This window comes from Canis lupus, chromosome 5, assembly GCF_048164855.1.
Source record: "Canis lupus baileyi chromosome 5, mCanLup2.hap1, whole genome shotgun sequence".
NCBI classification, from domain to species: domain Eukaryota; kingdom Metazoa; phylum Chordata; class Mammalia; order Carnivora; family Canidae; genus Canis; species Canis lupus.
Genome location: NC_132842.1, coordinates 34,545,209 through 34,572,327, shown reverse-complemented (window position 1 = coordinate 34,572,327; position 27,119 = coordinate 34,545,209). Strand labels below are relative to the sequence as shown.

At 55.3% G+C, this 27,119-nt stretch overlaps 1 protein-coding gene across 1 annotated transcript; it reads left to right on the top strand.

Annotated features, from left to right (window-relative positions):
- The first annotated feature begins 7,574 nt into the window (after nucleotides 1-7,574).
- Nucleotides 7,575-26,433, top strand: GTPBP4 (GTP binding protein 4). Its single transcript, XM_072825978.1, has 17 exons — nucleotides 7,575-7,734; nucleotides 8,665-8,835; nucleotides 10,983-11,086; nucleotides 11,170-11,306; nucleotides 12,719-12,819; nucleotides 14,550-14,642; nucleotides 15,345-15,536; nucleotides 15,631-15,696; nucleotides 16,982-17,071; nucleotides 17,767-17,877; nucleotides 19,803-19,880; nucleotides 20,193-20,244; nucleotides 20,600-20,700; nucleotides 22,040-22,237; nucleotides 23,538-23,603; nucleotides 24,921-25,064; nucleotides 25,768-26,433. Exons 1-17 carry the CDS (start codon nucleotides 7,687-7,689, stop codon nucleotides 25,918-25,920), a joined length of 1,905 nt encoding a protein of 634 aa, XP_072682079.1. The 5' UTR covers nucleotides 7,575-7,686; the 3' UTR covers nucleotides 25,921-26,433.
- The last annotated feature ends 686 nt before the right edge of the window (nucleotides 26,434-27,119 follow it).

Genomic DNA, 27,119 nt, shown 5'->3' with positions numbered 1-27,119 from the left:
CCCCCACCCCTGGCCACCACCATCCCGCTGTCATCAAGTCTTATGTCCTGGATTCCACTAGCACGTGACGCCATGGGTGCCTGTCCGACTCCCTTCACCCTCATAACGTCCCCCAGAGGCCCGCGTCGTCGCTCCCGGCAGGCCTTGCTTCTGCGCTGCGTTTCCGTCTATGCGGATCTGCGGCCTTCACCCCTGCCCTGGTGTGCGGAGACCGTACCTTGTGCACCTGCTGCAGTGACATGGGCCCGCCCGTGTCTGCAGCATCCCGGTTTCACTTCCTTTGGGCAGATTCCCAGCAGTGGGGCTGTGGGGTCGGAGGGTAGCTCCGTTTTGAGGCCCCCCCCATCGCTCCCCACGCGGCCGCACCAGCCTACGCTCCTGCCACAGGGCCTACGGCCTCCCGTGTCTCCGCGGCCTCGCGACACCGCCAGGTGGGACCTCACCGTGGTTTCCATGCCCATTTCCCTGATGACCCGTGATGTCAAGCCTCCTTCCATGTACCTGTGCATCGTCTGGATCTTGTCTTTGGAGGAATGTCTGTCCAAGTGCTCTGTTCATTTTAAAAATCGGATTGTCTGTGCTTTCTGCTGTCGAGTAGCGTGAGCTTCTGGCCGCGACCCATCGGGGGCACATGTGCAGGTGCTCTCTCCCGCTCCCCAAGGGCACTTTTTACTCCGTTGGTTGTTCCCTTTACCGAACAGGAGCTTTTTAGTTTGATGCAATCCTACTTGTCAATTTTGGCTTTTGTTACTTTGCGCTCTGGTGTCCTGTCTGTAAAATCCTTGCCAAGACTTAAGCCAAGGGTTTTTTATGGCCACGAGCGTTACGTTTAAGTACTTAATCCATTTTGAGTTAATTTTTGCTGCCTCTTCTCAAGACGGCAGGTGGGACATCGCACCAGGAGCTCATGTGACAGCCCTGGGCTGGGTGATGGCACAATGCGTATTTCTAGTCCTTTTAACTTCTGGAAATAACTGCAGTCATCTTAGGCTGATATTAAGTAGAATAAGCATAGTGAGTATTGACGTGATGGCAAATAATGAGAACTTTGGTTTACATTAAATTTAAAAAGTCTTGGGTCACCATATTAAAAGAGAATTTAACGTCATTATTAAATAAGGTATTACGGGATTTAAAAGAATGGCCCAGCGGAATAACGAAGATAATTCCTTAGAAATGTCATAAAAAAGGAAATAAGGTCAGGTCATGACCTCAGGGTCGTGAGATTCAGCCCCGCTGGGCGCTGAGCAGGTCCCCTCTCTCCCTCTTCCCTGCCCCTCCTCTGTTCACATGCTCTCCCCCTGCCTTCTCTCTAAAAAAGAAAAAGTTTATTAAAAAAAAAAAGCGTGTTAGGAAAGTATCAGACACAGAGCACGTTATCTCATTCATAACGTGTCAGCTTCGATTTTTGTCTAAATAGAAATAATGAAAGTCTCAGCGCTTCCATTCAGTGTTAGAAGGAACTGTGACCCACGCGGGTGGATTTGGAAGATGCAAAACATCTTTCCTGTGAACAGTCTGGCTCCCGGCCCCCGGCCCGGCTCAACTCACTGCTTTCAGAGATTGCGAGCGGTAGAGTTGCGTGCCTGGGCCCACTGAGCTGCCGGGGCTCGGGTGCAGGGGCCTCCTCCCCATGCCCACACCCCCGGGGCGCGTGCCGCCGCCGTGTCACAGTTACATGCGGCGAGTGGGTGACTCCGAGTTATGGTTTGCGTTTTACGGATGAAGAAAGGAGGCAGGGAGGTTAAAGGACTTGTCTACAAGGAAAGAAGAGGAATGACCAGTATCAAGCTTGTTATTGCTAATAAGGCAACACTTCTGTATTTCCGGGCTGTGTGGGGATGTACAGGAGCACAGGTGGTCTCACCTGTAAGCGTGGTGTGGCCCGTTGGGGCTGCGAAGGCCACCTCTGTGCCACTGGAGGCTGAGGTCTGGGATCACGGGCCAACAGCCTCGGTGTCCGTTGGGGTGCAGGTGTCCTGCCGTTTCACTGCATCTGCATTGTTGGGGTAAATCCCCAGCAGTGCAATTGCTGGGTCGTAGGGCAGATCTATTTTTTACTCTTTGAGGACCCTCCACGCAGTTTTCCAGAGTGGCTGCACCAGGTCACATTCCCACCCACAGTGCAGAGGGCTCCCCTTGCTCCACATCCTCGCCAACATTTGTGGTTTCCTGCCTTGTCAATTGTCCCCATTCTCACTGGGGTGAGGTGGGATCTCATGGTGGCTTTGATTTGTGTTTCCCTGATGGCCAGTGATGCGGAGCATGTTCTCATTCACATTTCATTTTTAAAATAAAATGGACTAGACCACATTTGCTTAAAGTAAGGATCACAGAGTGGGCCAGTGAAGTGAAAGGGGGAAAGGCCGCTAGTCGTGCCAGGCCGCAAACAGGGAGCATTCCAAGAAGGTGAGGCCAACACAGCAGGGCACAGGGCGCGGCCCGAGATACCCAGTCACGATGTGCCTTCTGCCTGTGGATTTATTACCGGTTTTAAAGTCCTTATGACTCCATTTTCTCCATCCTTCATGTGCTTATTCTAGATCTTTTCCATTCTGAGTGTTTTAACTGACGTTTACTGAATGTTGGCATGGCACTCTTCTGTTGAAATTTTGAAAATGAGCACAACTCAATAAAATAAAAATAGAACCTTATCTCAATTAGTCCCAATGGGAAGGGAGCTCTGAAGACTCCTATCTGTGGAAGCCGACTGTAGCAGAAGGAAGCAAGAGAGCCTAAAGCAGCAGGTAGGGCTTACTCACTAGGGTCCTCTCGTGGTTGCGGAAGAGCTCAGAACACGCACTTCTCAGGTCCCAGAGACGCTGCTATGTTTGTGATGTTTTGGGGGAATAAATAGTATGAAGGTTTGTACCTCTGTCAGCCAGTGTGGTTGCGAGCTGGGGGTGGATAAACAGGAAAGGGTTATTGCCTGCCCTTCATCAGCTTCGTTGTGAACTCAAATTTTCTAGTTCAATGGTGTATTTTGGTATTATCTTCCATGTTGTACAATACTTGAGTTATGGGCAGCCCGGGTGGCCCAGCAGTTCAACGCCGCCTTCAGCCCAGGCCGTGACCCCGGGGTCCTGGGATGGAGTCCTGTGTTGAGCTCCCTGCGGCTCCCTGCGTGGAGCCTGCTTCTCCCTCTGCCTCTCCCTCTCTCTGTGTGTGTGTCTGTCATGAATAAATACAATCTTAAAACAATACTTGAGGTATTGATTGAGCTCACCCTTATGGAGTGACCACTTGAAAGGCCAGGACGGTGGGAATTGGCACTGTTGGCAAATAACTGCTTCTTGCCCTTCCTCCTGCGTCCTGCCCCATGTGGCTGCGGCTGGCTGAGGAATCGAGGGAGAAATAGTAAAGTGTCAATCAAACATCTTTTTCCCCGGCACAACTGGCAGCGTTTGCTCAGGCGGTCTGTCCCCCAGGTGGCCATCCAGCACAGAGCCCCTGCCGCTGACGATGGCTCTAGGCACCACAAGACATATAACACGATGCTGTGATCAGGGCGCTGTGTGTTCCCACCACGTAACTCAGACGACGCAGACCAATACATCCTCCTGGGCGGGTACGTGTGTGTGCAAAACAAATAGTGGGAAGGTACTTAGCTGGCTGCTACTACAAAAGTTGGTGGCAGGCAGGGTGGGAAATGGAGACTGCAAGGGCAGCATGCTTTCGCATGCAGAACTTCACAGTCAATAATAAACTTGTGACAGTGTCATCAAAGTGGATGTTGTTGCTGCTTTTACCTGAGGGGTGGATGGCACAACACGAGTACCGAGACCTCAGATGTCTGCTGCAACATGAAACTGTCCGTGCATCTCTTGGTCTTTGGGTGTCATGCAGAATGCCATTTTTTTTTTTTTTAAGATTTCAATAATTTGATAGAAGGAGAGAGAGTGAGCACAAGATGGGGAGGGTCAGAGAGGGAGACAGAGAGGGAGGGAGAAGCAGGCTCCCCGCTGAGCAGGGAGCCCCACGTGGGGCTCGATCCCAGGGCCTTGAGCGCATGACCCAAGCCGAAGGCAGATGCTTAGCGCACTGAGCCACCGGGCGCCCCAGAATATCAATTTCAAGAAACTCTGCCTGCAGGTACTTTGGAATCCCTTAGGAATTAGTCGTGCAAGCCAAAGTGCACAGATTAGAAACCTTTGGTCATTACCTTTTATTTTCTTCTGGAAAAGAGGTGCAAGACTTTATCGAAACCAAAGTCCTTTAGGGAACAGTGAACAGGGCAGGCCTGGCCATGAGCTCCGGGGCAGAGTGGCCCCCGTACTGCACTGGGGTTCGGGGTCTCCTGACGGCTGCGGTGCGAGCAAGGAGGCTGCCCCCCTGGCCCGCCTGCCTGTCCCCCCGCAGACCCGCACGTAGACATGCGGCCAGGGCGCAGCGTCGTCACAGGACTGTTCGCGGCGTTTGCTCTCGTGCCGTCCCTCAGCATCTGCACCAGCACTGGATAGAGCAGTGGCTGGAAGGGCTCAATGACAGTCGCTCCCAGTGTCGCGCAAGAGGAAGATGGCCCTTGGCTCCGTCCCAGCTGCGCCACTCGCGGCTGTGCGACACTGAACGCGCCCCCTGACCTCTGCAAAGTCCACGCTCTCATCTGTACGACGGACGATCCGTCACCCCCCTGAGCTCCTGTGGGCAGGCGGCGTCACGGGCACGGAGGACGGGTACCCGCACCGCGATCGAGGGGAGCCCAGGGCTTAACAGTCAGCGCCCGGGAACGTCGCTGGCACCGGGCAGGGGGCACACCCATTAGCACCCATGCTCGGGCCCCACATGCCTGCCACGCCGGCACTAACCGGAGCCCCACACCCACTCACCTGGCCTCACCCCAGCCCCATTCTGCAGGCGTCATCATCACCCCCGATTTCTAAGGGAAAATAGCGAGGCTTAGTGAGGTCAAGCACCTCGGCTGAGAGGGCGGACACGGGCCCCAGGCCCCGGCCGCAGTCCACGTCGCTCTGAAGGGCACGTTACACCCCTGGGGGTGGCTCTGGTGCCGTTACCTCCCGCCCTGGGTGAGCACGACCCCACTGACTCCCGCCTCGGCCGAGGTAGGGCGGCGTCTGTCCCGTTCCTGCCCTGCACATTCAACAACACTCACGGGATTGGGTTGACAGACGTGGCGTAAATTCAGCGGTCACGGGGACCAGGTCCGCCGGTGGGTACGAGGGACAGAGCGTGTGCCTGGGAATCCGTGTGGTGAAGACCCGGGCCCACACGATGAGGCTACTAGGCAGGGCCGTGGGCCGTGGCGTCCTTACGAGCCCCAAGCTCCGGTCGCTTCCACGGCACTGGGTGTTCAGCCCAGCGGCCGTGCCAGCCCTGCGCCTGCAGCCCCCCGAGTGGTGGAGCACGTGTCAGTCCTCCGGGAGCCCCCTGTCTGTGCTCCCTCGGCCACACAACGCCAGCCACCGACGCACTGAGCAACACCGTGACAGTGACGCTCCCTCGGGTTTGTACTGTCACGTGAAAGGAAAACCAGGACGAGTAAACCTCTGCTTCTTTACCCCTTGGGGAGGTCCCTTCATAACCGATCACACCAGCAACCAAGTGGCGTGGACTCAGCCTCCGTCCCCGGGCCCAGCAGTTGAGGCATTGATCCAAGGCAATAGGCCACGGCCAGGAGGTGTGGGGCAGGAGGCCGTGGGGCAAGAGGCCGTGGGGCAGGAGGCCGTGGGCCAGCAGGTGTGGGTCAGGCTGTGGGTGGAGAAACCAGGGCGGAGCGCCAGGGGCCAGGCGGTGGTGACAGCGCGTGTGCCAGGAGCGTGGACCGCAACCTGCTGCCGTGTCCTCCCCCGCTCCGCGGGCTCCTCGACAGGCTGGCGGCAGGCTACCTGGGGCCCCGGCGTCCTCCGGGCTGTCCTCGCCTGTGGGCCCTGCCGTCGGGGTGCCGGGCCCTGACCCCGCAGCCCGCCCGAGGGGCTGGGGGCGGCTGCAGCGGGGCTGCTCACGCTTTGGTTCTCAACAGGGGGAGCGGGCGGGGGAGGGGCAGGGGTCACCGGCCGCGGGGACCAGCGAGGGCCGAGCTGTGAGGGGTGGGGGGAATGTGAGGCGGGGAGAGGGAGGCGCTGCGGGGGTCGGGAGGCGGTGCAGGGGGGCGGGGTGTGAGGCGGGAGGGGGGAGACGGTGCGGGACGGCGGGATGTGGGGGGGGCGGCCGTGCGGGGGTCGGAGTATGAGGCAGGAGGGGGAGGGGGAGGCGCTACGGGGGTCGGGAGGCGGTGCAGAGGGCGGGGCGTGAGGTGGGATGGGGAGGCGGTGCGGGGGGGCGGGGTGTGAGGCGGGAGGGGGAGGGGTGAGGCGGTGCGGGGGGGCGGGGTGTGAGGCGGGAGGGGGAGGGAAGAGGCTTGCGGGGGGGCGGGGTGTGAGGCGGGAGGGGGAGGGGAGGCGGTGCGGGGGGGCGGGGTGTGAGGCGGGAGGCGGTGCGGGGGGCGAGGTGTGAGGCGGGAGGGGGAGGGGTGAGGCGGTGCGGGGGGGCGGGGTATGAGGCGGGAGAGGGAGGGGAGAGGCGGTGCGGGGGGGCGGGGTGTGAGGCGGGAGGGGGAGGAGAGAGGCGGTGCGGGGGGGCGGGGTGTGAGGCGGGAGGGGGAGGGGAGGCGGTGCGGGGGGGCGGGGTGTGAGGCGGGAGGCGGTGCGGGGGGCGAGGTGTGAGGCGGGAGGGGGAGGGGTGAGGCGGTGCGGGGGGGCGGGGTATGAGGCGGGAGAGGGAGGGGAGAGGCGGTGCGGGGGGGCGGGGTGTGAGGCGGGAGGGGGAGGGGAGAGGCGGTGCGGGGGGGCGGGGTGTGAGGCGGGAGGGGGAGGGGAGAGGCGGTGCGGGGCGGGGGGCGAGGTGTGAGGTGTGAGGCGGTGCGGGGGGGGCGGGTGTGAGGCGGGAGGGGGAGGGGAGGCGGTGCGGGGCGTGGCGCGGGGGTATGTGCGGGGAGCCGAGGCCCCGCCGCTCGCCGCCGCCCTACCGTCCCCGTCCGCCTGTCCCTGCGCCCCGGGCGCCCCGTCGGAGCCACGCGCTCTGGGCTCCGGAGTCCTGGGGGTCAGGGGTCGGGGGTCGGGGGTCGGGGTCGGCGATCGCGCATCCTCTCGCGGGCCGGGAGGCCGAGACGACCCGGAGTCCCGCATGCGGGCAGGTCACGAGTGACGGCGAACGCGTGCGACGGGGAGACGCAGGCCTGGGGCGCCGGGTCGGGCCGAGCGGGCGGGGCTGCGGGGAGAGCTGGGCCGGCGCGCCCGGGGGCGGGGTCCCGCAGGGCAGCCGGAACCTCACGGCAGGGTCACGGGGGTCGGGGCGCCCAGCGGGCTAAGGCGCTGCGCGGACGCGGGCCCCAGGGCTTGTCCCCGCCCCCGCCCGCCCCTGCTGACCGCGGCCTCCGCCTCGCTCCCCATCGGATTCCCCGCCGACACCCCGGCGCCCCGACGCCCCGACCCCCGAGTCCTCCGGGCTCCCCAGTTCCCGGGCCCGTGACCCCCAGACACCACGTCCCCCGAGGACCCCGAGCTCCGGGTCCCCGCCCCGCAGGCCTGTCCGCCCCGCCCCCGTCCACCCGCCCTCCGCCCCCTGGGACCTCCGGCCGGGAGGGGGCGCCGTGACACCCGGAAGCCGTGCCCGAGGACGCCGGAGCGCCCGGAAGTGACGCGCATCCGGCGGAAGTCCCGCCCCCACCGTCCCGCGTGGCTGGCAGCCGGCATGGCGCACTACAACTTCAAGAAGATCACGGTGGTGCCGTCCGCCAAGGTAGGCGGCGGAGGGGCGGGGCGGGCCGGGCCTGCGCCTCGCGGGCACGGGGTCACCTCCAGCGCCCACCGCTCTTACGCCACGTAGTCTCCGGACTAGGGCCGCCTGGCTTAGCGGGGCCCCGGGGACGCGGAGGGGCCTCCCTCGGGTCGGGGGTTCCTCCCTCGGGGTCCTGGGCCCCTCCTTCGGGTCGCGGGCTCCTGGTCCCCCCCCTCGGGGTCAGGGCTCCCCCACCTCGAGGTCCTGGGTCCCCTCTCGGGGCCACGGGTCCCTCCCTAGGGTCCTGGTCCCCGCTCGGGGGTCACGTTCCTCCCTCGGGGTCAGGCCCCCCCTGGGCTCGGGGGTCGTCTCCAGGGCCGGGTCAGCCTGGGTCCTGTGCGCAGGGCCCTCCCCCCAGAGGACGGGAGGTGCGGTAGGGTCCCTCGGCCCCGCCCGGCGGGCCACGGGGAGGCGGGGGGGGAGGGCCGTGCCGGCTCCAGCAGGTCCCCGTCCCGGCCTGACCGCGGGGGCGCTTCAGGCGAGACCCTGTGTCCTCGCGGCCGCTGCGACCTGGGAGACCACCGAGCGGGTGTCAGTCTTACTGACGTCCGTGTTTCCTCAAAGACCTGCGAACTGAAACTGCAGGACTTGTTTTCCCTCCGAGTGTTTTTCTCTGACTTACGCTTCAGGCACCGGACTGCAGGGGGAGGAGCCTTGCTGGGAAGACGGCCTGGAGAGGTTAAGGGCGGGACTGGTCCTGGCAGCCAGCTGCTAAGTGGTTTTTTATAGGCTTGAAACTAAACGCGAACGGAGTTGAATATAAGAAATTAAAGATATAGTTAGAAAACCGTAGTTCCACACATGGTACCGTTGGTCTTCTAAGAGGGTTTCAGATGAACGGGTAAGAAGCAGACACTTCTGCTGTACCTGCTGTGTCTGATTTGGTTGCAGGACTTTATCGACCTGACCTTGTCGAAGACTCAACGCAAGACTCCGACGGTCGTCCACAAACATTACCAAATCCACCGCATTAGACATTTTTACATGAGGAAGGTCAAATTCACTCAGCAGAATTACCATGACCGACTGTCGCAGATTCTAATGGACTTCCCCAAGTTGGATGTAAGTGCCCCAGGGACCCTGTAGTAAATGGTGTGAGCGTGAGCGTTCAGGTCACCGGTGTCTGCAGCCGGTTCAGGTACTTCCCCGACATGCACACCCGTCACACTTCCTGAGTTGGTGGCAAAGCTGGGCACAGAGCGCAGGTGTTTGGATTTCTGTCCCACAGCCAGAGCCCACGTACGGGGGTCCGGAGCCGTGCTGCAGGCCTTCCCTCCAACCAGCTCAGCTCTCCCAGAGCCTGCACTGCGCCTGGCGGCCTGCCAGCGGGCGTGACCTTCCTCCCTCCCTGTTGGCAAGGCTCTTTCTCCCGTGGTCTCAGGTCGTGTCCATGGTGCGAGGTCCACCACTGATCATGCTCGGCTCCGCATGGGCCTCTTTGTGGTCTGGGGGCTGGGGGTGGGGGGGCTACAGTCTGTGCATTAAGCTAAAACAGTTGAAGCCTTCCCGGCGTAGTCAAGTTTGCCCGTTGACGGAGCCGGAGAAAGCGAGGGCAGGCACTGCGTGTGGGGTCGCTGTGCAGGTCACACCGCTGCAGGGTGGTGTGAGGGCGGGTCAGCAGTACAGGGGGCGAGCCTGCATTTGCCACTGTCCCAAGATGGCCCGCAAAGCTAGGTTAAGGCAGAGGGGACGAGTTCCTTTAAATTTTTTTTTTTTTAATTTATGATAATCACACAGAGAGAGAGAGAGGGAGAGAGAGAGAGAGGCAGAGAGAGAAGCAGGCTCCATGCACCGGGGCCCGATGTGGGATTCGATCCCGGGTCTCCAGGATCGCGCCCTGGGCCAAAGGCAGGCGCCAAACTGCTGTGCCACCCAGGGATCCCTCCTTTAAACCATTACAGGTGTGCTTAAAATAAGAGCGGAGATTGTGCTAGTCAACCGGCCCGGCATGCCGCAGGTGCTCGCTAGAGGCCGCTTGAACACGCGAAAGCTTTTGGGGAAAGGGTGAGAACCCTAGAAGTTACCTGGGAAGAAGCACGAGAGAATCTGCAGCAGGCTCCGTGCTCAGCATGGACGTGGGGCTTGATCCCACGAGATCATGACCTGAGCTGAAACCAAGAGTCAGGTGCTTAACTGACGGAGCCCCCAGATACCCCCTCACCCACGTTTTTTAAGCTGAGAAGAAGATTAGAGTAGCTGCGCTCGTGCAGTGATTGACGTGTCTGGGTTCTGTTCAGGCCCTGGGAGCACGACAGCCATTAAGACCCGGGCAGTGGAGCAGGGTGGCGGAGGGAGAGTACCAGGGCTGGGTCGGGCGGATGTGCGGGCCAGCCGGCTGCTGCAGGGCTGCCGCAGGGCATGAGTTCTGTCCTTAGGCCTTCCAAGTTGAGCCTCATGCCGCCGAGCAGCCCTTGGGGGGAGCAGACCGCTTGAAGGTGATGCACCGAGTTACACATCTGCGGTGCTGGAGAGTGGAGTGCTTGAGAGGAAGAGCTCGTAGGTCTTCTCACAGGGCGGGTGGCCCGGAGCACCTGCGACAGCAGGGTGGCCATCTGTCCACAGGGGGGCAGGGGAGGCCGGAGGAGGAGGAGGGATCCAAAGTGTGGGTCAGACATCCGCGCAGACGTGCAAGGGGAGGTTTATGAGCGCTCTGGCCTGGAGACGTCTGTGCTCCTAGATCCATGCGAAGTCACCCAGGACGTGAGTGTGGAGAGAGAAGTGCCCCCGGGAACGCTGGTGTTGAGTGTTGGGTGGGAGCACGAGCCTGCAGGAGCAGAAGGTCGGTCCTGGGGGCAGCTGATAGGAAGCATCACGAAGCCTGAGTGGCGGCTGTCTGCAAAATTCCGGGAGGAAGAAAGGAGTTTGGGGAGGGTCCGAGCTGATGACTGGTGGACACGCTCCTGGCGTGATTGGGTTTAGGGAAGAAAAGAGCCGTTCCTGTGATGCGTGCGAAGATAGGAGCAGAGGGTCAGGGGCCAAAGGGGCTTGCAGACCTTTACATTTGGGGGGGCGGGGTGCAATGACCAGGTGTCTGCAGGCATGGATTCGGGTCTTGAGAAGTGGGGGAGGGGGCGCGTGCCCAAGTGGAGAGTTGGCTGCCGTGGGAAGGATGAAGGGGGCACGGCGGGGCAGACAGAAGTGACCTCCAGGATTACTGACACGTTGAGATGAGACTCCTGTGCCAAAACACTGCTTTGTTTCTGTTCTAGGATATCCATCCATTTTATGCCGATTTGATGAACATTCTCTATGACAAGGATCATTACAAGTTGGCTCTGGGACAAATAAACATTGCCAAAAACTTAGTGGACAAGTAGGTATTTTCTTATCATAGTAGGTTTTGAATTACTGAGGAAAGTAAAAAACCTTTTATGTGTTTGTTCTGATTTCTTCAAGTGTGGCCAAAGATTACGTGCGGCTTATGAAGTACGGAGACTCTCTGTACCGCTGCAAGCAGCTGAAGCGTGCTGCCCTCGGGCGGATGTGTACAATCATCCGGAGACAGAAGCAGAGTTTGGAGTACCTGGAGCAAGGTATCTGTTGTCCGTAAGCAAGAACGGTGGTTACTGTGTGCTGTTCCGGTTCTTGATTTTTGTCAAGAACTTATTTTTGGAATGTTCGTTTTGTTTTATTTTAGACCTGACAGGATCAAATTACTTTTCCCACCCAGCTTATGAGAAATTCCAGCAGGCTAGTTATTATTGAAAAAGCAGTTAGTGAAAACGCTGGGGATCCCTGCATGGCTCAGTGGTGGAACGTCTGCCTTTAGCTCAGGGCATGACCTCGGGGTCCTGGGATCGAGTCCCTCATCGGGCCCCCCCGCAGGGAGCCTGCTTCTCCCTCTGCCTGTCTCTCTGCCACTCTGGGTCTCTCATGAATAAATAAATAAAATCTTTTTTAAAAAATAAAATTCTTACAAATCACTAGTACTATTAAATATGGCAAACACAAATTCTTTTAATAGTACATAAGGCACATACGTTATAAATCACAAGAAAATACCCAAAAATATGGGGGGGGAAATGACCCGTAGTTTTTTATCTATTGAGATTTTAATTTTTTTTTCTTCCAAGCTTTGCAATATAGGGTGCCCTAGCCGCTTAGTTGGTCAAGTGTCCGACTTCTGGTTTCAGCTCAGGTCATGATCCCAGGGTTGTGGGATCCGCCCCTGTCGGGCTCTGCTCAGCAGGGAGTCTGCTTGAGAGTCTCTCCCTCTGCCCTCCCCCAGCTCCCCTGAGCGTGCACACTCCCAAATCTTTACAAAAAAAAAAAAAAAAGGCTTTGTAATATGTGTTAGCATGAAATTGCTACTCCAGTTTTGTTACGTGGTATTTTTATTTAAGAGTCTGAATTAGTGTAGTATTTTTAATGAAACAGTTGTTTGGCTTTTTACATATATTTTTGTGCTACAAATGTTGTAAAGTCATTTGATTCCCCCCCCCCCCCACATCTTGCAAATAGTTTGTAACAAGTTGTGCTCCTCTGCCTTGCAGTGCATCCTGTGTCTCTCTTGCTTAATCTTGAGGGTAGTCTAGTGGTGTGACTGTGCCTTGCCGATGAGGCACGTGGTCCTTGTGTGGAAACAGCCCATGGCCTGGGCAGGAAGCGGTGGCACGTACGCGTGCTTCAGACATGCTTTCCAGTACCATCTCACTTAGTAAGAGTGGTCTGGGCACTTAGACGTGTGTTTCTGCCTCCACGTCTGACCTGTTGACTGGGATTCTGGTACAGCGAGATTGGGGAGATGCTCATCTGTGTACTGTGGTGCGCCTCCAGCCAATCCTTTTCCTGTTTGTATTTTTCCTGTCTCTCACATTTTGTATGTCGGAATGGCAGAGCGTTGGAGCGGGGTTAATAAAACCGTAGTCCAACTAAGAGAAGCGTATCTTAAAGTGTTTCTGGATTGTTCTTGCGAAATTAAGTATATGCAATCTGAACCTCACAGTGCGCCAGCATCTGTCCCGTCTGCCAACTATTGACCCGAATACGAGGACCCTGCTCCTCTGTGGATACCCGAACGTTGGCAAGTCCAGCTTCATCAATAAGGTTAGTCTCTGTTGATAAGGCAGGTGACCAAGGACTTGAGGCCCGAGGGCTGCTGTGTCCTGTCCCCATGGGGAGGATGACCAGCCGATTAGTCCTTGAGTCATACTGCCCTTGGCTCTCACAGCCCTTTACTCGAGGGAAGGATTAAGTCCATCTGAACCCACATTTGTATTGCTGTTACGAAAAACATTGTATTTTCTATTCTGGTACGTGTTTCATAAGTTTCTAAGGGATTGAAGACGTTCAAGTACAGTTTAGTTAACACACAGAGAGCCTCTCCCAGGATGTGCTGTCTCAGCCTAGTCTGGGCGTGCCCGTGCCTACTGTGGCGGGCTGCACTCGCTGAGTTGGGCTTCCTGAGATATTTTGTGGGTGAATCTCCCCTTGGTTGATGGGCCACTTCTCATGTGAAGTATTTGGTCCACGTAGTGGGGAGTGGCTGAGCTACTCTTTACTTGAGTGAGTTTATTAATTGGGACTCGACACTATTTAGTAACTTCGTGCTTCAAGACAACGAAGCTGAGCTTCAGGGACCTGAGCAGAGATAGCAACGGAGGGGCGCCCAGGTGGCTCAGTCTGTTAGCATCCAACTCTTGATTTCTGCTCAGGTCATGACCTCGGGGTTGTCAGATGGAGCCCTCCATCAGGCTCCTGCGCAGTAGGGTCTGCTTGAGATTCTCTCTTTCCCTCTGCCCCTCCCAGTCATGCTCTTCAGTGCATGCTCTCTAAAATAAATACATAAATCTTTAAAAAAAATTGTTGGTTCATAAGTAATAAAAAGTCCATTCACAACCAGCAACAGCTCAGGTGCCAAACAACAGCGGTTACGTATGTGTGACTGCTTACTGCCAGGAACATGTCGACTTTAAGCCAATTTGCAGGTTTTTATTTTGTCCCCAAGTTGTGCTGACGTGACCCGTGATGACCAAGCTGATGGCTCAAACGCTTGTGAGCCAGTGGCCACTTCATCAGTTAGAATAGGGCAGCCTGGGTAACCCAGTGGTTTAGTGCCACCATCAGCCCAGGGCATGACCCCGGGGTCCTGGGATCGAGTCCCACATGGGGCTCACGGAGCTTGCTTCTCCCTCTGCCTGTGTCTGCCTCTCTCTTTGCGTGTCTCATGAATAAATAAATAAAATCTTTAAAAAACAAAGTTAGAATTAAACAGTAAACGGTTCCTCGGTTGCACCGACCACATTTTGAGAGTTTGTGGGACCGTGTGGCTGGTGGATCAGCAGTGAGCATTTCTGTCTTCACAGCAAGTTTGTGGGGTGTCACCGGGGCTGGGGTGGATCAGAGCAGAAGCTAATGGACGCTCCGAGTACCAGGCCCCTTACCTCCCCGTCTGATTTGCAGTGTCCCTGCGCGGGCCTGTGGCGTGAGGGAGTGGAGCCTGTCCGACCATCAGGGAGCAGCAGCTTCTGTCCTCAGCAGTGTGATTGTGTGAGGTCTCTCTCCGTTAAGATTTTTAAAATTTATTCTTGAGAGAGACAGAGAAACACAGGCAGAGGGAGAAGCAGGCTCCCTGCAGGGACCCTGATGTGGGACTTGATCCCGGGACTCCAGGATCAGGCCCTGGGCTGAAGGTGGCGCTGAACCGCTGAGCCACCTGGGCTGCCCGTGGTTTTGTTTTAATGCCAAAATCATTAGTCTTAATAACACATAGCTGCCACATTTATCTTATTTGAGGGAGAACGAGGTTTGGAACTTGTGTGATTGTCTTGTTTTAGGTGACGAGAGCGGATGTGGATGTCCAGCCTTATGCGTTTACGACCAAGTCTCTGTTTGTGGGGCACATGGATTATAAGTATCTGCGCTGGCAGGTCAGAGCTCTCCCCTTTAACAGCACACGCCTGGAGTGTCTCCCCCATTCCCGCGGCACTCGGAGGAGGACGCGAGGGGTGGGAGACGTTCTCGGGGTCACCAGGACCTCCCCATGGACAAAACTCCCCTGAGCTTCTCGGCTGCCCGAGGGCGGTTCTTGGTTCTGATAGAACTCAGGGAGGCGGCCAGTGGCCCAAGTGGATGTCTGCGCTGTGCTGACGGCGGTGCTTCCAAAGAAACAAGTCTCCTTGGTGTTTCTGACCCTGTCACGAGAAACGACATTTATTAGCCATTTTAGAGGGTGGAGCAGTTTCCACAGTAAAATTTAATTTTATAAATGATCAGTGTTCCTTTTGCCCTGCTCTGTGGTAGGCTGTGCCGTCGGGGCCCCTGGCTGGCTCAGTAGACGTGCGGCTCTTGACGTCGGGGACAGGAGTTCAAGCCCCATGTTGGCATAGAGCTTGTGTTTTAAAAAAAAAAGTCTTTTTCTCCAGGTCATCGGCTGGCTCTTTAGTGAGCTCCCTGGGGTTCACCTCATCCACCTTATTTCTTAATATTTAAAGGTTATTTCATTATGGTCAGTCAGGAGAGCTACATTTTAACATTTTATTTCCTGGTTTGGGTATGGGTGTCACTTCCAGGGTGTGCTGGCAGGAAGGCTGTGGGAATGTGCGCTTTGCGGTAACAGATCTGATCATTAGGTCGTAGACACGCCGGGGATCCTGGACCACCCCTTGGAGGATCGGAACACCATCGAGATGCAGGCCATCACGGCCCTGGCTCACCTGCGCGCCGCGGTTCTGTATGTGATGGACCTGTCTGAGCAGTGTGGGCATGGGCTGAGGGAGCAGCTGGAGCTCTTCCAGAACATCAAGCCTCTCTTTATCAATAAGGTACGGGGTGGGGGGGGGGTGGGGGTGGGGGGCGTGCTGTCGGCATAGAACCTGTGCCCTGAGGACACGTACTTCATTGTCTGTTCTGTTCCAGCCGCTCATAGTCGTAGCAAACAAGTGTGACGTGAAGAGGATAGCTGAGCTTCCTGAAGACGATCAGGTAAGTCTCCTCCATGTCGTCAGGTTTGTTACCTGCTGATTCCAAGTCATCATTTCAGACAACTGAAGTCCAGAAGGATTTTAGCAATACTAGTTCAGCTTTGTTTTCTTACTGGCCGGCTAAAGCTGACCTTCCCTGACCTCTGCCCTCCGTGGAGGCTGTGGGAATGGCCTGCCTTCATCAGGACGGTGCCCGTGTGCCTTACAGCACCCCACGTGCCTGAAGATAGGCCTTGTCTCTTCAGGCCTGGGGTGGCCCTGTGCTCTGAGTAGCTCCTGCAGAGTTGGGATTTAGGTGGGGGGGGTGGGTTTCGGAGGGCCTCTTGCCTGCTGCACAGATTTGTGGGAAAATGAGTTTGGGGCACGAGTTGAATGAGTGAAGGAGCAGCAGGCTTCGAGGTGTGGCAAGCTCCGGGGGGACATGGGACACTCCATTCTGCAGTCGCTCATAGTAACAGCAGCATCCCCGGGTGGTTCGTCGGCACCGTTGGCAGGCAGATCGAACGAAACTGGAAAGCAACTGGGCGGCGGGTGTCGTCCTGACGTCGCTGTTTGGTTAACCTGACGGCGCACCCTGGCCTTGTGCCTGGGCACCCTGGCTTGCTGTTGTGATGAACGTGGCCCCTGTGAGGTCTAGGCAGACTGTCCGGACCACAGACTAGTCAGACCTCAGTGCTGCCCAAGACCTCTGCCCTTCTCCCTGTGGTGGGGCTGCATGGCCTTGTCTGTGACGAGAGAGATCTTAGTGACGTGTGCATGTTGTGTTGTTTGATAAGGGATTCCCTGAGGTCTCAGAGGCCAAATGTTTTATTTAAAAATAGTATTGAGGGCAGGGGGTGGGGATGAATGGGTGATGGGCACTGAGGGGGGCACTTGACAGGATGAGCACTGGGTGTTATTCTGTATGTTGGCAAATTGAACACCAATAAAAAATAAATTTATTTAAAAAATAAAATAAAAATAGTATTGAAAACATTTTAAAAACTGTAGCTTGATGTTGCCAGGTTCCTTCTAAGGAACCACACCAGCACCATGTCTTACAGAATGTTCCAGGGAACCTCTGTAGTTGGCTTCTGTAATCTGGTTTGATCCTGGCGGTGGTGTTTTCTTAATCACAGAAGAATATGGGGAAAATTCAGTATTTGGGGGAAGTATCATTTAGAAGAATTTGAAACGAACCACGGATGTGCCAGTTAGCATTTGTGATACCCACATGAAAAACAGCGAGAATCATTACATGCAGAAGTGGAAACAGTGGCGCTCTCGTTTTTGTTTTGTCTTCCCAGAAAATATTTGCAGATTTGCAGGCTGCAGGATTTCCTGTGGTTGAGACCAGCACCCTGACGGAGGAAGGGGTTATCCAAGTGAAAACCGAGGTCAGTGCCTTGTCCATCCCGTTACTGCCTTTGTCGTTGAGAGGCGTCCATTGTGGGCAGGGAGCCCTTGAGGGCCAGGCAGGAGAGAGCCCCGCTCCCCACCCACCCAGTTGAGTGGGGGCTGGCGGGGATACTGTGACTCCCCCTGCACGAGGGGCGTCTGCCTCGTCCACCACCTGCTGCCCTGGTCCTGCCAGGCAGGCTGTGGGAGCTGTGCTGTTGCACAACTTGTCCCGAGGCAGAAGGAGCAAGAGGAACGTGGAGGAAGGCCGCTCCCGTTAGATTTCCCGTGCGAGTCTGATCACTTTTACACCGTCGTCCTTTTCCTGTGAACCGGGACTCATCCGATGCTGTGGTTGCTGCTGCCCCGGCGCTCCAGTTGGAGTCTGGGGGGTCGTGAACCTGAGAGGGGCATGGCAGGGGCTCCCTAGAGGCGGGAGGCAGGCCTGGAAGGGGCGTGGGGTGCCTGGGCGTGGGGTGCCTGGGAAGGGCCCTGCCCTGGGGGCTTACGGGGACCTTGAGGTGACCCCAAGACAGCAGCGGCCGCTCTGACTCCTGAGGAGAAGCGTGTAGTAGGTCCAGAGCTTTGGAACGCAGGCAGCTGGTGAGCATGGGGCTCGGTTCCGCCACGGGCCCCCCTGCGGCCCTGCAGCCGGGATGCCTCGTGAGTCCTGCCCTGTTTCCTCACTTCTCAGGCTTGTGACAGGCTTCTGGCTCATCGAGTCGAAACCAAAATGAAAGGAAATAAAGTGAACGAGGTGCTGAACAGGCTGCACCTGGCTGTGCCGCACAAGAGAGACGACAAGGTGAGGCTGCCTTCCCTCGGGCCTGCGAGCCGGGGCCTGCGCCGACTGGGCTCCTGCCTCACGCAGGCCCCCGTGGAAACCACGTGGTGCGTTCCAGGCTGTACAGGTGCCGAGGGAGACCCTGCCGCCCACTCCACCGTGGTGGTTAGCGGCTGTCTTGTGTATCTTCTGAGAAATCTTTGTAGTGTGTGAACGTTTAAAAAAGTTTTCAAGCATGGAAATGTGTCATGTTCTTTGAAAATTTTTGTTTTCTGGAGCGCCTGGGTGGCGTAGCCGGTTACATGTCTGACTCTGGGCTTCAGCTAAGGTCATGATCTCCAAGTCGTGGGATCGAGCCCTGTGTCGGGGAGTGGGGGCGGGCAGCTTGAGATTCTCTCCCCCTCTCCATCCCTCCCACTCCTGCTCTCTCTAAAATGTGAAAATCAAGCTTCAAAAAAATATTTTTTGGGGCACCTGGGTGTCCCTGTGGGTGAAGCGTCTGCCCTCGGCTCAGATTATGATCTTAGGGTCATGGGATCGAATCCTGTGTCGAGCTCCCTGCAGTGGGGGGTCCGCTTCGCCCTCTGCCCCTCCCCTGGCTTGTGTGCACTCTCATGCTTGCTGTCTCTCAAAAAAAAATTTTTTTTGTTTCATTGCATCCGTGGTACTCAGCTGCACATCTTTTTTCTTTACGTCTTTGTTTTTAATTACAGATGTGTGTGTGTAGAGTGAATTTTATGGTGGGCACTGAGAGCTCCGTGTCCTGCAGACATGCCTGCCTGGATTATACTGCGCATGGCCCGGATCACTGACGTCAGTCTGACCCATTAAAGTTGGTCCCATATTTGGGATTTCTGTAATGATTAGTGTAGGCGAGCATTATTTTATTCTTGAAGATTTTAAAGTGATCTTTATACCCCATGTGGGGCTTGAACTCATGACCCAGCAAGGTGCCCTGTCACGCAAGCCTTTTCGTGAGCTTATTGGCCCGTTGGTTCTTCAGGTCATTGATCTTTTACTCATTTAATTTAAAGTTTTTACGTAAAGGAAATCAGACTCGTGTGGTTTGTAGGGTTCTTTTGTTTTTTAAGATGTTATTTATTCATGAGAAAGAGACACAGAGACCCAGGCAGAGGGAGAAGCAGGCTCCCTGCAGGGAACCCGATGCGGGACTCGATCCCGGGACCCCAGGGTCACGCCCTGGGCTGAAGGTGGATGCTCAACCCCTGAGCCACCCAGGTGTCCCTAGGTTGGTTTTTTGGGGGGGTTCTTTTGGGTGAGATTTTTTTTTTTCTTTTGGTCATTTGCTTTTTGATTGGGGTTTCCTTTTTCAATCTTAGATTACACGTATTTAACATAGGCTATTTAAAACTTAATTATGTGCTATTAACTAACATTGGTATTTTTTTGCAGCTATCAGTTTTGTGTCAAACACAAAACCATTCATTCCAAAAATACTTTTTAAAAGTATTTTTCTTCTATTCTTGGATGGTTTCATTTTTTAATTTTTCCTGCCTTGAACAGAAGTTTTTGCTCAGTCTTGCATCGCTTTGTTCTTAGGAAGCAGGCAGCTCCCCAGCTCTGTTTTTGCCAGGAGAGTCATTTTTCTCAGAACTGATGATGAAATGCTGTATCTTCCTGTTAAATTCTCCTGTGTACTGAGTTTCCGTCTAGATTGCTTTCATCTACTTTGTTTCACCTGTTCTTGCTTTTTTGTTGGTGATTTTGCCTGAGAATCTTGGCATTTATTTTTTCTAAATAAACTGCAGATCCCTATGGAGTCTTCCCATTTCCTTGCCCAGTTGGCCTGTACCCCTGCCCAGTTCTCTGCTGGTGTTGTTAGTCTGGCTTTGCAGAGAGGGAGTGTGCCTCTGGTTTTCCACCTTTGTGCTCCTTTGCATTCAGCAAGGTGTTGCACAAAACTCTCTCTGGTGATGTCTCCTCAGGAGAGGCCCCCTTTCATCCCCGAGGGAGTGGTGGCACGCAGGAAGAGAATGGACATCGGGGAGCCCAGGAGGAAGCGGGTAGGTCTGCTTCAGGGGTGCAGAAGGCCGTGTGAGCCTGGAGTGGGCAGGGGGCGTAACGCTGAAGGCGTCTGGGCCGTGCTGTCGGGCTCTACGAGCACGGCCATGACCTGACCAAGGCCCCTACCCTCGTGGGTGGGAGGGAGGTGGACACGGTGGGACCGCTGGGACACGGGAGCCGGGCCACACAGGTGTCAGGGGTCGGCTGTGGGTTGGAGAAGAGGCTGTCTCCCAGGGCAAGGAGGGGGCTCCGCATTTGCGCGCCTGGACGGCCAACGGGGGCTGATGGAGTTGTCTGCTCCTTCATTGCAGGAACGAGACCTCGAAGTGGAGCTGGGGGATGATTACATTCTGGACCTTCAGAGTAAGGCCGCTGGTGCTCAGGGAGCTGTGGGAGGGCGGCGGTGCCCTTCACCTCTTAGAGATGACCTGTGTGCCGCCGGGGTCTGTGGCTTCAGGAAGAGGGTTGGGTTTGCTTGCGTGGCGCGTGGGTGCAGGTGCAGGCGTCCGTTGCCTTGGCCTCCCACCCTGGACCCTGGGGCTGGAGGTGCTGGGCGAGCCGGGGTGTTTGCAGCTCCTCCTTCATGGGGTGTCTCTGCTGTGCTGAGCACAAACGCCCGTCGTCTTCCCGGAGAGACGTGTGTGAGGAGTCATTTCGGGCGCGTCGTGGTTGCAGGTATTGGATGTTACAGTAAACGTAACCTTTTTTTTAACTTCAGAGTACTGGGATCTGATGAACTCCTCTGAGAAGCACGATAAGATACCCGAGATCTGGGAAGGCCATAACGTAGCTGATTACATTGATCCCGACATCATGCAGGTCTGTGTCACTTGCTGAAGCGTGTGGTTTCTGTTCCTCAGTAACCGGGAAGGTACAAGCACCGTGTGGGCCTGACCGTACTTGTTGCCGTGTGCCTTCTGCATCACGGCGCTCCCCTCACCCGTCCCCTCCAGCAGCAGCCTTCTGCGAGGGTCCTGGAGACCCCAGGGCTCTGCTGCTCGGCCCTGCACCGTGCTCCCCTCCGGTTCAGCCCTGGCCTCCTGTGTGGGGCAGGTGGACTCTGCTGGCCGCGAGCTCCCTGTCCTCCTCAGGTCCTGTGCTGCTGCTGCCACGGTCCTCTGGCCTGACCTGTCGGCCCAACCTGGGGCTTTTGTTCTTCAGTGGCGGCTTCTTCTTACTGGATGTCTCTTAGCAGGTTCCTCTTTAAAAACAATCTTGCAGGCAGCTGGGGTGGCTCAGCGGTTTAGCGCTGCCTTCAGCCCAGGGCATGACCCCGGGTCCCGGGATCGAGTCCCACATCAGGCTCCCTGCATGGAGCCAGCTTCTCCCTCTGCCTGTGTCTCTGCCTCTCTCTCTCTCTGCCTCTCTCATAAATGGAGAAGTACAATCTTAAAAAAAAAAAAAAACAAAACCTTTATAAAACCTGTTCCTAAAAAAAATTAAAAAAAAAATCTTTTTTCTCTAGTTCTCCCATTTTTTTCTCCTTTGTATTTTTATTTTATTTTTTTTAGTAAGATCTTATTTATTTATTCATGAGACACATGGAGAGAGGGAGAGACCCAGGCAGAGGGAGAAGCAGGTTCATGGAAGGAGCCCGATGTGGGACTCGATCCCAGGACTCCCCAGGATCACGCCCTGAGCCGAAGGCAGATGCTCAGCCACTGAGCCACCCAGGCGTCCTGTCCTCAGGGTTTTTAAAGAAAGAATATTTCCTGCCAGTGCTGCCTCATTTCCTGTTCCTTCCCAGCTGCTGCCAGCAGTGGCGTTCGTGCTTGGGGATGGGCTTAGAATGAATGAAGGGGATGTTGTAGGGTCTTATCCGCTCACATCTATAAGGTTTACTTTTCTGTGCACGGTGGTGCTCTCGAGTGTGGGGAGGGGCTGTACTGGGGAGGGAGGGAGGTGATGTCTGCACATTGCACCCTGATGTCTGCAGTAGTTGGTAAAGTGAGAGAAACAGCACAGGACAGCTCATGGGGCCTGTGAGCTCACTGCTGGGAATCGAGCCCATGAGCATCACTGGGACCAGGTGATGGCACTCGTCGCCCCCTGAAGGACCAAGGGGAACCGAGCTCCTGTACAGCGTTGCTACACTTAAGAGTTTTTCGTTATTATGCTTCATTAGAATTGTTTATTCTTTTTTTTTTTTTTTTTAAAGAAATTAGAAGAGTTAGAAAAAGAAGAAGAGCTGAGGACAGCAGCTGGCGAGTACGACAGTGAGTCTGAGAGCGAGGACGAAGAGATGGGGGAGATCCGCCAGCTGGCAAAGCAAATTCGGGAAAAAAAGAAGCTGAAAATTCTGCAGTCCAAGGAGAAGAACACACAGGGCCCCAGGATGCCTCGGACGGCTAAGAAGGCAAGTTCCGTGTTTCCAAAGTGCCGGACGGCTTGTATGGATCCGATTTGCTAACTGTGACATTTCGGCCCACGTGTGGCCGTGGGATCGGATCGCACGTACTGTTCTGTTGATGTTGATGCGTGCTGCCGTCTGAGGCGGGTGGAGCTCTGGTCGGCCGTGTTGGCTGATGGCGCCGTCCTGGTGGCTTCCTGGTCCAGCACTGTGGGAGTCAGCCTCTCTGCCAGACCTGTGAGGTTGTGATTTGGGATCTGTGGCAGAAAAGCCATCAGTCAATAATTCCTCTTTAATTTCTCTGCGAGTCAGGACTCTAATCCTTTGCAGTATACAGAAACCTATGCCAGTCCGGGTTAAATAAATCCTTGGGCGATTTCTTGGCCTCCATGACTGGAGAGGACAAGGAGACTTACACTTTAGGTGCAGATTGGCCACATGATAGCAGTTCTTTCCGTCTCGTCCCCGTCTTTGTAGAATCTTCATCTGCTCTGTGCCCATCAGGGCAGCAGGTCAGGCTGGGTCCTTGGGTGCCTTCCAGCCCCAGGATGTGACAGCAAACAGTGGGAGCCTCCCCAAGCCAGGACGGTGTGCAGGGCAACTAGACTGTGAGCGGGGGGGGGGGGGGGGGGGGGACACGATGATGTTCCCCACGCGTCTCAGTGGACGCTCGTGTGTCTGAGATACTGTGTTCACGGGGTGGCACATGATAGCCCCTTGGCACACTGGAATCCGCCTGGTTCCCAGGTGGTGCTCAGTGGGCATGGGAGGAGAAGCTGCCCCTGGAGTTTGTGTCTTGGGGCGCATCCTGTGAGCTCAGCCTCGGGGCCTCTTGAACGCAGACTTCCTGCAGAGTTGTGCAGAATCCGAGGATGCGAAGAGTATGTTGTCTTAGACGTGGCTACTTCCTGGGAAATGTTGGTTTCCTCGGCTTTAGTGATTGTCCCAAAATATGAACGTGAGACGATTAAAAGATATAATTCCTAAAAGAAATGTATCCTAGGGATCCCTGGGTGGCGCAGCGGTTTGGCGCCTGCCTTTGGCCCAGGGCGCGATCCTGGAGACCCGGGATCGAATCCCACGTCGGGCTCCCGGCGCATGGAGCCTGCTTCTCCCTCTGCCTGTGTCTCTGCCTCTCTCTCTCTCTCTGTGACTATCATAATAAATAAAAAAATTAAAAAAAAAAAAAAAAAAGAAATGTATCCTAGATCATTGTAAGGTACGTGTTCCCATTTTCTGTTGAACTTTTTTTTTTAAACATTTCATCAAACTAATTTTGCTTCAATCCCTTTTTCTCTGTGTTCAGGTTCAGCGGAAGGTGTTAGAGAATGAGATGCGCAGTCTTGGCGTTGACATGGATGACAAAGACAATGTAAGTGCGTGGAGATGGTCCCGGTCACATATGTCCTGGGCTGCATACGGCTGTGCCTTAGGGCCCAGGCTCTCTCACCGGTGGGGAGAGCTTAGGCTGTCTGAAAACAGTTCAGAACTGTTTTCCTGGGGGCCCACAGATTGTCGGGTTTGTGAGGTAACTATTGGAATTTTTTTATCCCTGAAGAATTATGCTGGAGCAAATACTTTTTTAAAGATTTTATTTTAGGGATCCCTGGGTGGCGCAGCGGTTTGGCGCCTGCCTTTGGCCCAGGGCGCGATCCTGGAGACCTGGGATCGAATCCCACGTCGGGCTCCTGGTGCATGGAGCCTGCTTCTCCCTCTGCCTGTGTCTCTGCCTCTCTCTCTCTCTCTCTCTCTCTCTCTCTGTGTGACTATCATAAATAAATAAAAATTTAAAAAAATAAAAATAAAAATATTTTATTTTAGAGCAAGTGCATGTAAGTGGGGGGAGGGGCAGAGGGAGAGACCATCTGAAGCCGACTCCCTGCTGAGTGCGGAGCCCGTGAGCCCATCGCGTGTTTGATCCCAAGACCCGGATGACCGGAGTCAAAATTAAGAGTTAGTTGGGGTGGGAAAAATGACTTAGTTGCTTAATTAAGCCACGCAGGCAGCTCCGGAGCATACACAGTCTTGTATAAAATAGCTTTTTCATATTCTTAATTATTTTATTGAAACATTCTTACAATAATCAAAATCAAAAGATAACTTATTAAATTCCTTTTCCAAAGGGATTAGATTAATTTTAATTTTAATCAGGAACGTGTACAGTGCCTTGCTCATGTGGAGCGTTACTTTAATAGACGTTTCACGTGCCGGCCGAGTGCCAGTGCGCCTGTCGAGGCATTGTGGTGTTTGCAGACAGGAAACGGGTGACCAGGGCGCCCACCACATCGAGCAGGGCTACCCCGCCCAGGTGCAGTGGGTGTGTCTGCTTAACGTCAGCTCTGAGCTTTCTGAGGGCTGCTCCTGGTGTTCAGGTACATAAGCCCAAGGTTGCGGGGAGAGGACGCTTTACACCGGAAATAGAAATTGGCATGTCAGTCTCGTGATCCAGGCTAAGGGAAGGACATCATGCAGTGGCCAGTGTTAAGTCGATGCTTTCTGTTGGAGTTAAAATCACTTGTAACGTGAAGCAGCTGTGTTAAGTGAAGAGGAACATTTGACCCGTACTAATATGTGAAAGAGCTTTAGCTTATTTGATAAAATCTTAAAAAACTCTTCAGCGACTTGTCCTCTTGATGGTGTAATTTTGTGTGTGTGATTACAGCCTTAAATTTGCTTTTGTGCTCTTCAGGCCCATTACGCAGTCCAGGCGAGAAGGTCTCGGAGTGTTACTAGGAAGAGGAAACGGGAGGACTCCGTTCCACCCACGTCTATAGCCCGCAGCCGCAGCTGCTCTCGGACTCCGCGGGATGTCTCTGGTCTTCGGGATGTCAAGGTTAGTCCTTGTGATGTGCCTCTGCTGGGGTCTCCTGGGCTCCGGACACACCCTACAGCTGTCGTGTAGAGGGCAGCGACCACCAGGGGAGGGCTGGTGCCCCCTGCGGAGTGGGTGGACGGGAGTATGATATCATAGGGCGCTGTGATGTCATAGGACACTGCTTCAGAGCCTGGAGGCCGGAGCCCCTGTAGGGAGTGGTTTTGGTCAGTCTTTGGGAAAGACACTTGAGATATACATAGTCTGTTTCACTTAAATTTTTTTTTTTATTTAAATAAACACAATAAATTGTTAGATTTTGCATTTTGAAAGTTTAGGTACAGAGTTTTCCATTGTACTGTGCCATCTCCTAGAAATCTGGATTTTAGTACCAGCATGGCTGTTTGTGAGTCTGACGCGAGCAGCGTGGTTTCCTGGGCTGACTGTCCGTTTTCTTGCTTGTCTGAGTGGAGCTACGGCACGCAGGCCCTGACCTCCCAGGTCCCGCGGGGCGCAGGCCTCGTCTGGGTACAGCGTTCATCCCGTCCTTGAGCGCACAGGGCTGAGGTCTGCAGATCCTGGGCCCCAGGGCAGACTGCGGGGACGGAGACCCGCCAGCACTTCTGGCAGGACAGATCTGGACGGTTAGGGAGGGCTGTTGACGGGGTCACGACGGGGCCCACGGAGAGTCGGGAGCTGACGTGTGTTGTGTGTCCCTGTGCAGATGGTGAAGAAAGCCAAGACTATGATGAAGAACGCTCAGAGGAAGATGAACCGCCTGGGGAAGAAAGGAGAAGCCGACAGACACGTGTTTGATATGAAGCCCAAGCACTTGCTCTCCGGGAAGAGGAAAGCGGGTAAAAAGGACAGGAGGTAGTGTTCTGCGGCTGCAGTGGTCTGGCTGTGCGGGGTGTCTCCAGCCCGCCAGGCGTGCGGTCACGGGGTCGGAGTCCTGGCCCATGAACTGCAGATAATAAGCAAACCTGAAGCTCTTGTTGCTTTGCTCACCTGGGGCGCGCGGCTGTGGGAGGTGCTGTTGCTGCCTCGCAGCCCAGGTATTCCGAGCAGACGGTGGGTGTGGCATTCCACGGAGCCTTGATTGCTCCAGATCTACAGAACCGGAAAGATTGGTTGACGTGAACGTGTGTCTTACTCTTTTCTGCAAGAGGGAACTTCGAATTTACGTAGGTCTAGTGGGGTTTTTTTTTTTGTGAGGAAAGCCCCTCTGGTGGTGGGCGTGGGCCCAGGGCTGCCAGCCATGCCTGCCTGCAGCAGAGCAAGCTCCAGCGCCGGCTGATTTTCCCATCTTTCGACGTGTGTACCGTTGTAACCTGTCTTCAACTACTTTGTCCAAAATAAACTTCAGAATAAAGTGGTTTTGGTTGATGTATTTTGTTTTTGTGTTTGGTTGGGTTTTTCTGGTTTTACTTTGTTTTTGGTTTACTTACAAATCCCTGTCAGTTTGGCCACATGAGAAAAGAGAAAAAAAATGAACTGTGTTGTTTTCAAAACAGAAAGTTCTTTTTTGTGGGGTAAAATGTTACCTGATACCGCGCAGCAACTAAGGATGGCCTGTGCCGCTTGGGTGGCGGTGACCCGCGTATCCAGCGAGCCCCAAACACCCCAGCGCTGCCACGGGGTCACCTGCGGGCACCCGCTTCCCTTTCTCCCAAACACGTGGACGCAGAGTCCGAAGCACAGGACAGTGGGACGCAGAGTGCTGGAGACCTTCAGACAGTACCGGGGTAACCGCTGGGTCGTGCAGTGTCCAGCCAAGGCGCGTGGGCAGCAGGGCGCTTCTTGAGGACACCGCGTCGGATGGTCTGCAGTGGTTTGTCATGTGATGTCACTTTCTAACAAGTGTTGCATTTGGGGGGATATAAAGCAAGATTTTCACCTACGTGTGCTGCAAAGGATTCATTAAGAGAACATAAAACACAAGTGCTTCTGGGGAGACTGGAGCCCATCTCCTCGCGAGGATCACAGTCGCCGAGCTGCCCTGGAACTCGAGTCTCTGGAGGCTTGCGTCTTTAGGGACGCGCTTGGCTGGCAGGTCCATTCACTTTGGTCATTTTA

Excerpts from the sequence above, each read along its gene's own strand:
- GTPBP4 (XM_072825978.1), top strand. The coding sequence starts at position 7,687 with ATGGCGCACTACAACTTCAAGAAGATCACGGTGGTGCCGTCCGCCAAG. Across the intron at positions 8,836-10,982 it reads TGGACTTCCCCAAGTTGGAT|GATATCCATCCATTTTATGC; the intron begins GTAAGTGCCCCA and ends TTTCTGTTCTAG. Across the intron at positions 19,881-20,192 it reads GGGAGCCCAGGAGGAAGCGG|GAACGAGACCTCGAAGTGGA; the intron begins GTAGGTCTGCTT and ends CCTTCATTGCAG.